Here is a 15,755-nt window from a genome sequence, read left to right as displayed (position 1 = left end):
TTTGTTCCTCACATTCTTTAGTTCACTTACATTGAAATATTTCATAACTATGGATTTATAGGCCATAACGCAATCTGAACTAAGCACTTGATGCTGACTCAATCAGCATTTAAAATATATATATGTAATAAAAACAATGATAATAAGTACATTAAAATATGGAAAATAATGTCCGAGATCAGACAAACAACACTTGCTTGATTTTGAGTGCGTTTAGGCAATGTTTTTGCAGCATATCCAACACATCGCATTTCTAATCTGAATCCTTAAATAGGTACACAGTTTATTTTATCTTCCCATAAAGCAGTTCAGTACTGATTAATAGTAACATTAAACATAAATACATTGGATGGACGTGGTAAGATTCTTTATTACCCTCTAAAGTTATGAAAGGTTGTTTGGGGCTTCCGCAACTGTGCTGGAGCACATGTGGAGGGGTGGACGTCAACCACAAGGATATATTTATAAATATATGGTATGCTTTAAAGAAAATTGTGAGATATGGAATACCAAAAACCTTCAAGGTGCTCTGTTAGTTTGGGAACTTATCAAGAGAAATATAGAAGAACAAGAATGAGTACATGGTTAAAGTTTTTCTGACAGCAATGGAAAAGGTAATAAGACTATGGTATTAACAAGAGCTCCCACCGTGGAGCAGTGAGTGTGCCCTATGGAGGAAATATTTGTAATGGAGAGAACGACATTTTGAATAAGAATAAAGAACACCCAATTAAAGGATAAATTGGGAATAATGGATGAAATACAGAAAAACAAAGGACACCACTTCCAAACAATGAAGACTGGACTTTTGAAAATGACTTGATCATAGTAGATATGGTAGATACATGCTGTAACCTTTGTTGCATTTTTTGTTCTGTGTTAAAAAAAAATGAAAGGCACAATACAAAGCAAGTTAAAAAAATTAAAAATGTGTGTTTTAATAATATTCAATAATTGTGATCGCTAGAATATGTTTTTCGTAATCAATTACGCAGTAATTTTGGTGGGTCGGGAAAAGCGAGAAAGGGGGCGTGCGCGCAGAGCATGGAAGCCCGTGTCACGTGGCTTGGCTCCTGGCCTCCCATTGGTCAGAGGCACGTGTCTGGGAGGATGGTGGGGAAACGTCACTCAAGGGGTGCTTCTCGTACGGAAAATAAGAAGCAAACTCCAGAGTGAGAGTAATAAGAGCATCACTTTTTTCTGCGAGCCCCCTTTTTATTTAGTTTAGTTGTAGGCGTTCGCCGCGCGCGGACGCCCCCGTAAATGTGCGCAAATGGCTTGGGCGCACTTATAAAGGGCAGCAAGAACAGGGGCTCTAATGTCCATAAAAAGTATGCTTTTTTTCCCCGAGAACGCTACGGCGAGCATCCACCTGCCACTCTTTAACCTTTGTTAATTTATTATAATTTGATTTTAATAGATTACATTCATTGCAAACTTGTGCACTTCGGAAGAAAGCGACAAAAGGGTTAAACGTAAAGAGCGAAAAGAAAAAAACCCGATGGAAGAAAACGAGCGCGGCAGCAGAGATGAGGCGGACCGGCGCCAGTCGGCAGAATCCAGCAGAGCCATCCTGCCTCTGTTGCAGGTGCAGGGCAACGCGCAAAACCCGCACCGGGTTACCAACTTCTTCATCGACAACATCCTACGGCCGGATTTCGGGCGCAAAAAAGACATCGGACACCGACACGGGGACGGCACTTTATCGCCGGCCCCTCCTCTACCCCCTCCTCCGCCGCCACCACCGCGGCCGGAGAGTCTCGGCAGCCCTGCAGCTCCACAGACAGAACCGGGCAGCACAGTGCCTGCGGAAGGCACATCCACGCCGCACGCCGACGCCAAGAAGCCAGCCATAGCCGCAACAGAGGAGCCCCCGAAAGGCCGCGGGGAGAACGGAGACCAGTGCCTAAGTTCGGATTCGGACAGTTCTCAAGCCAGCACCAATGCGGCGCAGCAGCCTATGCTGTGGCCCGCCTGGGTGTACTGTACTCGATATTCAGACAGACCCTCTTCAGGTGGGTGCACCCATAAAAACACACCCGGAAGCTTTTCGGCCTCATCCTGCATGCGTTTATTTTATCTCAAATACCCAGACTTAAAATATGCATTTCAAAATACAAATCAAATACACTATAAGCATGCAAAATATTTTAGGTCCACAAATATTAAATTGAAAACTTAAAAATTAACACTCGGGTCGCTTGTATATGCACGTGATGCCATAGACAGCACGTCTTTTTTTCTTGGTCTTCGAGTTTTTCAAAACAAAGTTTAGATGCGTCAACAGAAAAAATACACGCCGTGTGTGGATCAAAATAATCGGAGTACAACTTGTTCTCATGTATTATGTAGCTGGAGGAGGCGACTACTATGCAAGTAGTGCGTAACTGCAAACATACATACAAAAATGAGTGTTTAATATACAGCTGAATAAAAATGGGTTTTGCTTGAAAGCATAAATGTTTTCCCTACTAAACGTGCATGTGTTTTTAAATGAAAATATATGAATGTATTCAGTATTTATTTAAGGCTTCAAAATCTTTGAGCTAAATCTTGAACGTGATTAACCCTTGTGTTGTCCTCAGATCAAAATGACCTTCCACTGTTGTTAAAAACACAGAAATAAACAAAATTATATTTCATTTAGCTTGAAATGTTATTACTTTTCCCAGATTGGTCCCAAAAAGTAGAAACAAAATGAAATGCCTTTTATTTACATTTCCGTGTAAACTGTAGTAAAAAAGTACAAAATGATCCTTAAATGTGGACAACGTGAGGGTTAAATCCGCCAAAAGTGCCAAAATACACAAAGGGTTGTTCATTTTTTGGGCCCCAGGTCCGAGATCCCGAAAACCAAAGAAGAAGAGCACCAGCAAAGAGGACAAGCGACCACGCACGGCCTTCACGGCCGAGCAGCTGCAGAGACTTAAAACAGAGTTCCAGACCAACCGCTACCTGACCGAGCAGCGGCGCCAGAACCTGGCCCAGGAGCTGGGCCTGAATGAGTCCCAGATCAAGATCTGGTTCCAGAACAAGCGGGCCAAGATCAAGAAGGCCAACGGGGGCAAGAACACCTTGGCTCTGCACCTGATGGCGCAGGGTCTGTACAACCATGCCACCATCACAAAGGACGACAAATCCGACAGCGATTGAACATATAACAGAAATTTAAAGGAAACTTACAGAGTATAGTGAAGCGGACTACAAAAAAATATTAAGATGCAATAATATCCTCAGATAGAGGCCAGTTATGAGAGAAAATACCAGCATAAAAACAGAGTCTGCAATATCACGTCTATACAAGATGCTGTATAAAGTTGTCACTGTCTGCCCCACCTGCACCCGAGCTTGGGATCAATGAATTTCTTATCAATGCCACCCACTATACATATATAAGATATAATGATTGTCATTTTTACATCTGCCACTTCTATATGAAGAAGCAAGTCCAAAGAATGTTTTTTTCTGTTTGTTGTTCTTGCTGCATCCATCAAGGCTACTGTGAATTTTAATGCTAAATAATATCATTTGTTTTAAAGTCATGTACAGATATGGAGACACAGCGAAAGAGAGGTCTATGGCATTATTTTCTAACATGTTGCTTAAATATGTGTATTTTTTAATTTGAAATAGCAATATCGATCACTGCAGTGTCCAACGATTGACTGCTGCTTATCGTGTAGCATTCTACCTTAAGTCCCAACGCAGCTTGTGTTCTTGTTAAATCTTTGACAGTATATAAGGTCTTGAGGCATTCATTTGTGACTGTATTAAAAAAAGGATTTTACATGTGTATTTATATAGATTCTATCAAAAAATATTCAATGACCAGTGTTGCTTTAGAGTAGATATCTGAGGTGTTTCACACTGCTTGTTTTATCCTGCAATAATCGTTTTGTTTTTTTCATTATTTTGTGAATGGCAAATGTGTCCACGAGGCCTTTTGCATGAAAAGCTGCAATTTGTTTCTACTTAGTGGTCAAATCTGACTGAGCTAAGGCTAAGCTAAGGCTATATTGTTGTATCGACTGCTGGAGAACCTTTTGCCAATTTGAGGCCCAAAAAAAAAAAAAAAAACATGCGGAGGCAGTGGGGATTTATATCACCATCGTTTGTCCCCGGGCCACAGGTTCTTCACTCCTGCAACCCTCCATTTCTTTTGTTTACCTTTCAATGTGTTTTTTGTTGTGTATTTGCAAAAAAGTGTGTGTGAATTAAAAAAAAAAAAAATCCACCAAACCAGAACACACTTTGCCTTAAGTCCCTGCTTGGACTTTTTCATAAAACATAACTGTGCCGAATCAGAAAAGCAGTACTTAAAAATGCAGAATATTCAAGATGAATGCCTTTTAACAAACACTGCTGGTATACGACATCATGAATTTACTCATAAGCATAGAGCTATCTATATATGAACAATGTTTAAATAAAACGACAGCACAGAGTTGTAGAACACAATGCTATTTTTTATTTTACGTTGGATGCTATCCTTTGGTAAAAAAAAAACTGGAAAAAAGAACTGTACATAATTTGTATCATATATCGTTTTATTAACTGCCTCTTGAAAATTGAAAAAGAGTGAATAAACCTGGAAGATTATAAACAAAGAATACAATTTGTCATGTTTGTGTCATCTTCATGTTCAACCCTCGAAACAATAAAAAAGGCTTCCATTTTGAATGGCGCAATAATCCTCCTTGCCACGCAAAACACCCACTCGGCAGGATCAAATTTAGATGAATACATTGGCCCGAGCCACTAAACATTATGCAAGAGAAAGCCTTGAACAATTGTCGTCCGTGTCACATAACCCCCCCAACGACAATGCCCCATGTGCTTTTGCGTACTCAGGCCGCTAGTCTTTATTTACGCATCACTGCCGTTCTGCCTTTGCCACGGTCAGTCTTCCTCACGCCCTGCTTAAAAATGGACACAAAAAACAAAAATTCCATCTAGAAGAGAAGTGAAAGGAAGGAAGAAGGCATAGAACGAAAAAAAGAGAAATGAAGGTCAAACCGTCATGGCTGCAGGTGGCTGGTTCATACCCTCAATCGTAATCCCCCCCATCCTGCACCCCTTGTCTTCCTCCACCCACCCCTTACTAACTCATTCTCCACCCAGAGCCTTCCCACCCAAATTCTCTTTCCCGTCTCTCATGCTCACACACATCATACTATAACCAACCTTTATTATTTTCCTTCTTGCAAGACACACACACATACACACACGCCTCTTGAAAATATTCAGCGAGATTGAGGATGCTCCCAAATAAAGTGAAGGCCGGGACATTGAATCGTGAAATCTAAGTTCAAGGAAAACCCAGACCGTTCTGAGAAGTTATTAAGTTAATAAATCGTACTCAAAGATATTAACATTATTTCAACTGCAAAAATGTTTCAAGATAACTTTGGCAATAAACGATTGCCTCGCTCCATTAGTAAAACTGAAATTTTGATGACTGAGACTCTTCACTTTAAATCCAAGCTATTTGAAATGGTCACCATTGTTAAAATATTCATTGGTTATGATGTACTGATCAGGAAAAACAGGAAGTATAGCTATTGCTACTGTGGAGACCTGTTGAACTTTTTTTGCAAGACAAACCAGCATCCTCAACTGGAGCAGGAAGTCAGCGTCACAAAAAGTCAATGCAAAACTACAGTTTCTCCTAGTTAGAAACCAGAATAGAAACCCAACTTATCAATAAACTCTTAATGTTACTACTCTTTTGTAACAATGTTATGTTATGACTAGGTTGTAGTGATTAGAAGTAGGGTTGCATTGGGCTCTCTCAACCACTTAAACGTCTGCCTTGTATAAAAGCACTGCGTAATTTGCATGTATCAATTATAGGTTAATTTAAAAGATAAAACTGATCATGCATTTAAAGGCACCCAATATGTCAAGCCAGTTATAAGTTTCATATGCTGGGAAATCACAAAACAGCTCTAGTTTGGAAACAATTGCAACTCAAATGCCAACCTAAAAAGGAATCGAAACAATTTTGTACACTCTAACGTCTGAAAACGACATGTGCGTATTACCCATACTGTACAAAAATAAATCTAAAATAAACAAAACAAAGCTTAGATTGAACTGAACGACCTATTTTTGGTTCATCTGGTCAAACAAGTGTCTGCAATTTACAACAGCCTTTTTCCCCAATCGCAACCTCAAACATTTACGTAGGTGGCAAGAAACTAAACAGCTGTCCAGGAATAGCTGGCAGGCAACAATTGAGTGAAATAAGCCTTATTATCCAGGAATAGTGCCAACAATTGTAGAAAAGCCTTCAAATTGGACGTAAACAGAGTGGAAGCTAAAAGTCAAACACAAGTTATTACTAAGAAATATAATTCCCAACTCGAATTAAAGTAAATTCCTTCAGGAAATAAACATGGATGGGGAATATTAGCGTGGAAAGTTTAACTACTGATCTGCAGTTGATTAGTACAACAAAAAGAAAGTCATCCACTGTATACTGTATAAATCTTTGTAGAAACACCTGTAGCATAGCACGTGTGCTCAAAAGTCAAGTGACGTTCCAATGCCAACAAGTAACGGAGTGTTATTCCTTGAAAATAACCAATGTTCACAAAAAGTGCTTAAGAAAATCTATTCCAGCAGGTAATGGTCATGTCACACATGTTCCCTCATCTTACTTTTAAATGTAATCAAATCGCAACTTTTCTTTGTTCACGTGTATGCGATGCAAGCACAACACGCTGCATCTAGTAGTCTAAACATCCAAGAATATTCAGTAGTATTTTCCTTCAAGTCCTGTTACTTTGAGTAATTTAATTTGTCACCTTAAAAATTATATATATCCATTATATGCACCGCTTATCCTCAGTAGGGTCGCGGGGGTGCTGGAGCCCATCCCAGCCATCTCCGGGCAGTGGGCAGGGGACACTCTGAACTGGTTGCCAGCCAGTCGCAGGGCACACAGGAGCAGACAATACGCTCGCTCATTCACACCTAGGGGCAATTTGGACCAGCCAATTAACCTGACACGCATGTTTTTTGGAATGTGGGGGGAAACTGGAGGGCCCAAAGGAAACCCACGCAAGCACGAGGAGAACACGCAAACTCCGTACAGAAAGGTTGGTAGCTGCATTTGAAACCATGACCTCAGAACTGTGCCGCACACGCGCTAACCACCGCGCCGCCGTGCTGCTTTAAAAATCAGATATAAGCTCTCAGCTTCAAAAAGGTTGATAGCCTCATACAGAGTATTTTCAATATACTTTTTTTTCAGACTATAAATTGCTGTTTTTTTCATAGTTTGGCCATTGATGCGACATAGTCCGGTGTGACTTGTATGTGAAATTATTGACATATTATTGCCGGAAATATCATTTCATATGTCTGTGTTGATAATTTCAAACTTACCCTGATGCGCTGGAAAATGAAAAACATATTCAACCCATTGCTCTTTGATTTTAAATTTCCTTTCAAGATGTCATGTGTGTTTTTGGTGTTGGGTTTTATCAAATACATTTTCCCCAAGAATGCGACTTATACTCTGTTGCGACATATATATGTTTATTCCTTCTATGTTATGCATGTTTTGGCTGGTGGCACTTATACTCCAGAAAATAGGATAGTATCAAGATCAATCCTAATTCATTTTGTTATTCTTCCACGGCCTAAAACAAAAACAAGATTAGATAATTCTTTCTTGTCCCACAATTGGGGAAATTTCTTTTGTTAGAGCAGTAAAAGACAATGAATAACAGCTAAAGAATATCAACAATATAAACAAGGAGTATTTAACAAACATATATTAAAGAATAAAAACCAGAATATTTCGAATGGCGAGTGTGCAAAATTGGGTAGAGTGGCCAGTAATGTGCAAAGTAACATGCAGTCAATCAAAACACATCAAATAATCCCTCCCCAAAATGACTTGTTTAGAATTCCTAATTTATGGGTGGATTTATTTCCAGAATAATATTTGGTATGTTTCACTGCATCTACCTATTCAAAAAACAACAACCAAACCTACCAAAAAAGGGGGCCCATTCAAAAAGGACCTCCTCCTTCTCCCCTACTGTGTCATTTACACACATGCTTCCTCCAGGCCAGAATGGAATCTTCTTCGAGTAGCCCGAGTGTTGTGGCGGAAACATCATTAAAGCGCTGAAAGAGGAAGAATGGGGATGACATCAGGCCAATTTCACACTTGGCACTTGGACGACCGAAGTCCGAAGCCGGGGTGGACTTCGGCCTCGCAACACAGATCAAAGCCTAATGTGGTGAGGTGAAAGGACACCTAACTATGCTAATCCCCAGGACGAATATATTTTAATCTTGTTAGAATACAAGTTAATGCCGCGACTCGGTGGTAAAGACGAAAAGTGTCCGGGACGACTTGCTGTCTACTCTTAGATAAACAAAAAAAGTTGCATGGGCAGATGATAACAAATATCACGCTGTTTTTATTGAAAATGAAAAAGAAAAAAACACCAATCTGAATCCTTGCTCAGGCTAACATGGGAGAGAATCGAGTGTTTCATGGCTCACATTGAGGACCAGGCTCGGCAAAGCACCTTAGTAACCCTTGATCTCTCATGTATGGAAGTCAGGGGCGCTGGTGCCTGCATAGGTTTGACTGGTCGCACAATAGCCAGCGGATGCTTTGGGTAAAAGTCACACTCGGGCAACTCTCATTTAGCAAAGTCTTTGAGGGGGGAAAGAAAAAAAAACAACTTAAGTTTAGCGGTTTTGGATCCACTGCTTCACGGGAGGTTAAGCAGAGTGATGTTACAGATTTATCTAATAAAAATGTATTTGGATAGCACTTTTCAGACATCGGAATGTAACCAAGCGCTGTAAAAAAATATAGAATGTACGATAAGCATCCTCTCCCCTTTCTCTCCAACAAACATCGCAGGAATTTCATATACACGAACACCCGCACAAATTAAGCGATTAAATAAATAAATGCACAATGACAAGGCAAAGACTTTCCATGTGAGGAAAGAGGGGCATATTATCTCTAACCATCCGCTAGCCGCATTAGCCAACAGCTCATATTTGATCTGTTCACATCACTTTAGAAGTTAAACCTGAATAAATTTGCAGTAATGTTCGAAATAAAGTTTTCATTCATTCATTCATTCATTCATTCAGTAAATGCCAGGTTCACAAACCTTACCTACTAATGCTAATGCTAGCAATGTGGACAAGGTCGCTAGCCTCTAACGGTAGTGTCTTTGCATTAAAGCCTAATGATCAACACTGCAAATTTTGATTAGAATGTAGTTAAACCAAGTCAAACCATCTCCAGAAAGTAAATAAAATAAATCACTTTGGGTCAGGAATGGACGTATCAGTTACTTGGGCTCATTTAACTCAACTTCATGCTTTGACAGAGTACTTATTGACTTAAGTCATTTTTAATCAAATAATTTAAACTGTAAAGGGATAACTTTAAAAAACTCAAAGACGTTATTGAACTCATCTTACACAGCTGGCCATGCAAGCGATTGTCGCTCGGTTCCACAATTCAGCGTCCAGACACATGACAAATTCTGCTTTTCTCTTGTAGTCTTTTAATGGCCTTTCTTAGTAGCTTCTCCCGCTCGCTGGAAAGGTTAGCCACTATTTGCTCTTTTCGGCCAATCTGGGTGTATCCAGCTTGCTTGTCTTGTTTTCACTTGCGGGTATTAACACCACTTTATATGTCCTGCTGTTGGCTGAAAGTCATCCTACCCCACGAAAGAAAATATGGTGGGCTTTAGAATGTTGCCAAGTAGTAGCGTTCTTCGGATGCACACGCGTGAGCTGTTCTGAACTCCAATGACCTTTAGTCAAGTCCTGATTTGAGACCAGGGGATGGTGTAATTGTGGCCCGTGCAGTCCTTTGAGAGATTGTGTTTAAGAGCTACACAAAAAAATGTGACTTGACTGGTAGTGAATTAGTACACACCATCGCTTTAAATAAAAATAAATAAATTTTTTAATTTTTTTTTTAAAAAAATTCAATTTTTTTTTTCTAATGATTAATTTAGAGATACTTTAACCATATTGTTAAGCATTTCTTTTTCATGTATGAATGAAAATGTACCAAAAGTTAGCCATGTCCATTGTAGCGACTCAATATTTGTTGACACGTTAAGAGGCACGGTCAAGGACCTAGGACAGTTTCCAAATAGCTTGGTCTCTCACCTTGCTGATACAACATCATGACTGTGAGAGGCACAAAGTGGGAGCTCGGTGTTGGCAACATCATCACCCAAGAAGAAAAAAGGGCCATCCTGTGCCTGACATCTCTCTCCAAGACTGCCACCAGCTCTCGGCACTGAGGAAAGGATGAGGGGGATAAAAACAAAAAAACATGTTCATGGCAAGAGCCAATGGCAAAGTGTCACTCAAAATGGCTAGTTAAACCTTAAAATAGATTGCTAGGGCATTTCCCCCAACCTTGCCAAACATCCACCACACTGCATGTTACGATTGAGTTGGATTTAAGTGTCATTTTAAGGGGTGTGTGCTTGATTCAATTGAAACAGATTCGACTCATATAACCATCATCCAACTGACCGTATTTTTCGCACTATAAGGCGCACCCCAAAAATTAGTCTTTTGTCATACATTTTTCATATACTGGACTACAGTGGGACATCGCTACTTCGCGGTTCGACGTTCGCGGCTTCAGAGCTTCGCGGTCTGTAATGGTTAAAAAAAAAAAATTCACTCCCGGACCGCGCGACGGAGCGAGTTCAGCGGACGCGGCGTCACACGGCGCGACGCGAGAAAAGGCGGCGGGCGTGATCGGGCTACCCCCGTAACTGGGGGGAGTCTGCTCGTCCGACGTCCCCAGTAGCGCGGCTGTCCGCGCGCGGCGGGCGAAAGGCGGCGGACGAAAGGCGGCGGACGTGCGCGGGACCCCCGTAACTGTGTCGGTGTCGTGCGTGTCGCACCCGAAAGTACCCGCGCTGCGGGTTAAGGGCTCGCTCGTAGGAGCGACCCAACGGCACCCGCAGTAAAAACCCTGTCGTGAATTTGTCTCCGATCATCCCGGGCAGACGTAAAATCTCCCAGCTGTGTGACTCTTAGCGGTGGATCACTCGGCTCGTGCGTCGATGAAGAAGGCAGCTAGCTGCGAGAACTAATGTGATTTGCAGCTGTGATTGGCTGGCAACCAGTTCAGGGTGTCCCCTGCCCACTGCCCGGAGATGGCTGACCCTAATAAGGATAAGAGGTGCTGATATTGAGATGAGATTTTTTTTTTTTTTTTTTTTTTTTTTTTTTTTTTTTTTTTTTTTTGAAGGGGTGTCGCTACTTCGCAGATTTTCAATTTTAGCAGGTGGTTTTGCTCCCCATTAACCGGGTCTAAAAAAAATATTTTTTTTTTTTTTTTTTTTGGAAGGTGCGCCGCTACTTGGCGTATTTTCACTTACGGCGGGTGGTTTTGGTCCCCATAAACCGCGATAACCGAGGTCTTACTGTATAAGAAGCATGGAATGAATACTACAAAAAGAGCTACCTTATGCATGTAGAAACATATACATACATACAATATATATATATATATATATATATATATATATATATATATATATATATGAATAAATTGATTGATCAGTCGAAAAATGCCGCTGACCGTAATCGCAATACATTGTATGCAACAGGATGAGAACGCCGAAACCTAACCACTAGACCACTAATGATGCAAATAACATATGAAAAGACATTTGATTGTATGTCATTATCACACTATTTTTTACTCACGATGCTAGAAACGAATGTGAGGGAATGGAGAAAACAGTCGTCCTGAAAGATGAGTAAATACAAAAAAGCACAAGGAAAGGGATAACTCTAATGTATCTGATTATGAATTGGACCTTGTGTTTATATCTATCAGGATAAAATTTCTGTTTTCTCCATTCTTTAACAGTCGTTTCTGGCAGTGTGAGTATAAGTAGTGCCATAACGAGATAAAATGTAAAGCCATTTTGTGTGTCATCTGTATCACTGGTGGTCTAATAGTTAAGCATCAGTGCTCTTAGCACTACAATCTGGATTGGAAACCTGTTGCAAACAATGCATTGCGAATTTGACTGATCAATCATTGCGCAAATACGGGACTATACCGTAACGCACACCTATAAATACTATATGCATTTCCAATGTTATAGTATGTACTTTCAAATTTCTGGCCAGTTTGGGGTTTAGGTGCATCTTATAGCCTTGATATTACGTGAATAGTCTTGGTTTCACTGAGAAAAAGGCTTACATTGCAAATGCATTAAAAATTAACAACCCGCAATCAAAGACAATACTTTCAGCACTTACGCACACAAATGGCAGCATAAACTAGGAGAATGGAGAAAAACAGCATGTGGCTACGGTTCAGGAAAAGTCATTGATAAACCGCAAAATCCCAACATGCAACGCGCTAAACCTGTGTTTTAAATGGCAGCTGGCCAAAGACGTAGGCGCGGGGCTCAAAGCTGACCAGAAAAATTGTAGTAGAGGCGGTAGTTACAAAAATTTAGTTTTAATGCTGGTGTTATACTGAGAGAATTTTCACATTTTTGTTAGTAATGAACTATTGTTTGATAGTACGAGCTTTTACAAATTCAAATGAAAATTCTACTATCAATTTCACAATATGGCCCATTTTTAAATCGGCAATTTTTAAAATGACGAATCTATTCATTTAATTGGGCAAAAACCACTGTCTACGTCTTGGGCAGGCATCGAAGGCAAGCCTGCTCAGTGGAGCGTGCCAAAGCATACCATGGTAGGTGGCTCCCCCAATCTCCTGCCTTTTAACTCACTAACTCAAGCTGCCGCTGAGTGGCGAGCAAGAAAAGGCGGGGTCAGCAACGGCAGCCACAATCGAATCAATTTTCAACAGCAATACATGTAGTGATTAAGACATTGCTTTAATAGAATTTGTATGTTTTCTATGAACAAGAAATGAACAAGAATAGGACGAGAGCCAAAGATAAAAAATATATGGTCCTAATACGATTGGGTTGTGTCATCATAACCTCTATCTTTAGGACATATTTTTAGGTGTTGTTTCAGATAGGTTATAAAACAAACAAGCGTCTAAATTAAAAATAACTAATGTCTGAAAAAAATCTTACTTATAGAATGAAGTTCACAGTTCACAGATACATTAACCACCAGGGTTGTCGGGGCAAGTACAGCCTGGTGGCACCCATCCCTTTCTAGGAAGTATTTTTTGAGGGGTAGGCGTTGGCTCCACCACATGAAACAGATAGTACTGGTTTCCATGGTTACCAGTAGCAGAAGAAGCCTCCTGATCTGACTCAGTGAATAAAGTTATTGGAATTAAAAAGTCATTTTTCTGATACATCAATGAAATTGACAAAATGATTAACAAATGAATCCATGTAAAATAAATGTTAGTCCTAGAATTGAACTTATTTTTACTATTCGGGGAAAAATATGGGATTTTTTCTCTGCGGATTAAATCTTTTTCCAATGTACACAAAACATTGAACTTGTCAATGATCAATAAGACTAAAAATGAATATTTTGAACTAAAAAAAACGTAAAGAAAATATTTTGCTTCCATGTGCATAATCTAATATTTCAATTTAATTTAATCAATCCATCCAGTTGTGTTTCTAGGCGGATCGATGGTTTTTAATTTTCAGAGGTGCTGACCCAAACAGTACAGCGTCTCCTTTCTAACTATCTCCGAGGTCAAAGTTCATGACGTCCTCTTGGCAACACCAGGGCAAACAGGCCAGGGTGTCTAGACAGCGCGCGGTATCAAACCGGCATCCCTGTGGTTGGTTCCGGAAGGAGGGGTCAGGGCTAGCCAAGTGCAGGGTAAACAAGGACGGGGTGGGCTTGGCCTCTGGCCCCCGCCGAGGTAGGGATCAGTGCCTCCACCCTCCAGTGATCAAAGATAGTGGGGTGGTGGATCTTCCTGAGCGAAGAAGAGGGGGAAGATGAACTGGACGTTTGTGTAATCTAGACGTGTCCGAGGCCCCGATTGTCTCCTTTCACACACACTGAAATGGACCCTTCCGGTGCCGCTGATTACATTAGGGAGGACGGACAAAAGAAGCCCTCACCATCTGGTGCCCAAATAAGGAAGACTGACGGAAAGGGAAAAAATCCCTGCCAGCAAGAGAAGAATGAATAGAAGAAACGCAGTTTGAATAGAATGGACAGCCGGATAGATAAGTAAACATACAGTAAAGCCTCAAAAGGCTGTGAGGCAATCCACATGTAAATAAAGCCATGGACCAGCGCTATGTGATGTTGACAGATGTGGGCGAAAAAGGAAGAAAAAAATACAAATCTAGTATGCGTCATTATTCGATCTTTGATGATGAAATGCATCATCGTAAACACCCCGCAAATATGAACAAAAAAAAAACAGATGGTCAATGCCAAAGGTGAAGCTGATGGACGAGTCAGAGACACGTGTCAAACCAAGCAAACGTCTTTTCCTATTAGATCAACAGAGTTTAATGGGCAGTGAAAAAAAATAAAAGTAGGCACAGTGAGGATTCAGTCAGGTTTTTTTAATCCAGACTGCTGATCAAAGTCATTTTGGTGCAAGTGTCCCTGTTGTAGCCCTCTACTACATAAAACACTGTTCTTCATTAAGTCCAAATAAATATTGTCAATTTTACAAGTCCTTTTCTATGTATTTTTTTAATGTGCATTTATATATGTGTATATAAATCCTTCTTTCATGTATTAGTTCCATGAATCAAGACATTTCTGATATGTTGTGTAACAGAAAATATATTTACATCTCGAGTTTAATGCTTATTAGCAAAATTGAGTATATGAAACAGCAACATCATGTATTAATTTGCTTTAATTATGAGTGATTCAAAACCAATTTGATAAAATGGTCAATAAATAAACAAATATAACATGAAATATAACATGTACAAATAAATGTCTGCATCTATATTTATTCAAAGGTACATAGTGGAAAAGTAACACATCTTGTTTCCCCTTGAGCATTGCCATGGTATCGGCCTGAGACTCCGTATTGGCAGATACAAATAATCAAATCAATAATTTTTTCCTGCCTAGTGAGGCTGTTCTGCAAATGTATTATAACTAAATGCAGCCATGACTCAAAAAGGTCTCCCACCACTGGTCAAGAGTCAAAAAATAACCTAAAAAAGTGTATTTCATTTAAAGTGCAAGATTTCCAAGAATGGAATACCAAAGAAAAGACTGCAGGTTACGTTACTGTGGTTTGAAGAACCCAAATAACCGTTCTACAATTCACAACACAATGCCTACAAGGATATCTTGGAAATAAACAGATTCATTAGTGGCAAAGGTGATGCCGCCCTTGACGGTGAGTGGTATTGTCAGGGGTAGCGTACGAGTGTGCGTCAATGTGTTTGTGAGAAAGTGCCACATTGACAAGTCAAGTTGGAACGGTCCATGTGGACCAAAATGGAATTACAGCTTTTATTTCAGACCCGGAAGGGCAAGATTGAATAAAATGTGATGTGTGGACAACCTTCACCACAATAAAAAAAAGAAAAGAAAAATAGTTGTTTCCATGTGAAGTAGCGATACAGGGAGGTTTTTTTTCTACCTACAACGTCAACAAATAATGTCCTGCTTCTCCAGTACCAAAACCCAGTTTTTAATACACATTATATTAAAAATAAAACCAAATATAATGATCAATTTGTGCTATTGTGCATTTTTATTCTTAATATAAATTAAAATTAACACATTACAGCACCTGTGAACTAGTCCCCGAAAAGAAATGTGTT

At 40.0% G+C, this 15,755-nt stretch overlaps 2 protein-coding genes across 6 annotated transcripts in view; one reads left to right on the top strand and one right to left on the bottom strand.

The window, feature by feature from the left end:
* Window positions 1-15,755, bottom strand: part of LOC148348385 (uncharacterized) — a 45,048-nt gene that overhangs the window by 14,275 nt on the left and 15,018 nt on the right. For 3 of the 5 annotated variants that reach the window (XR_015847494.1, XR_015847496.1, XM_088321847.1), the window contains 2 exons: window positions 10,174-10,306; window positions 8,009-8,142 (listed from right to left, as the gene is read on the bottom strand). The exons of 1 other annotated variant lie outside the window; for it this stretch is intronic. Coding sequence is in view for 1 of the 4 variants with exons in the window: in XM_088321847.1 (XP_088177973.1) it covers window positions 8,009-8,142; window positions 10,174-10,306 (267 nt within the window). In the remaining 3 variants the exon portion in view is untranslated. The remainder of the gene's footprint in view (window positions 1-8,008; window positions 8,143-10,173; window positions 10,307-15,755) is intronic. One more of the 5 variants, XR_015847495.1, reaches the window with a different exon arrangement.
* en2a (engrailed homeobox 2a) lies at window positions 1,194-4,582 on the top strand. The gene is made up of 2 exons (XM_088322171.1): window positions 1,194-2,015; window positions 2,837-4,582. Exons 1-2 carry the CDS (start codon window positions 1,502-1,504, stop codon window positions 3,151-3,153), a joined length of 831 nt encoding a protein of 276 aa, XP_088178297.1. The 5' UTR covers window positions 1,194-1,501; the 3' UTR covers window positions 3,154-4,582.

Source organism: Urocampus carinirostris, chromosome 18 (assembly GCF_059441175.1).
Source record: "Urocampus carinirostris isolate Australia breed hairy pipefish chromosome 18, RoL_Ucar_1.0, whole genome shotgun sequence".
NCBI classification, from domain to species: Eukaryota; Metazoa; Chordata; class Actinopteri; order Syngnathiformes; family Syngnathidae; genus Urocampus; species Urocampus carinirostris.
The sequence above is the reverse complement of the archived record's forward strand: the minus strand, read 5'-3'. Positions and strand labels throughout refer to the sequence as shown.

What these genes read in the sequence shown, in the direction of transcription:
- en2a (XM_088322171.1), top strand. Translation starts at nt 1,502, where the DNA reads ATGGAAGAAAACGAGCGCGGCAGCAGAGATGAGGCGGACCGGCGCCAG. An exon ending in TTCAGACAGACCCTCTTCAG is followed by an intron (nt 2,016 to 2,836) that starts GTGGGTGCACCC and finishes TTTGGGCCCCAG; the next exon opens with GTCCGAGATCCCGAAAACCA.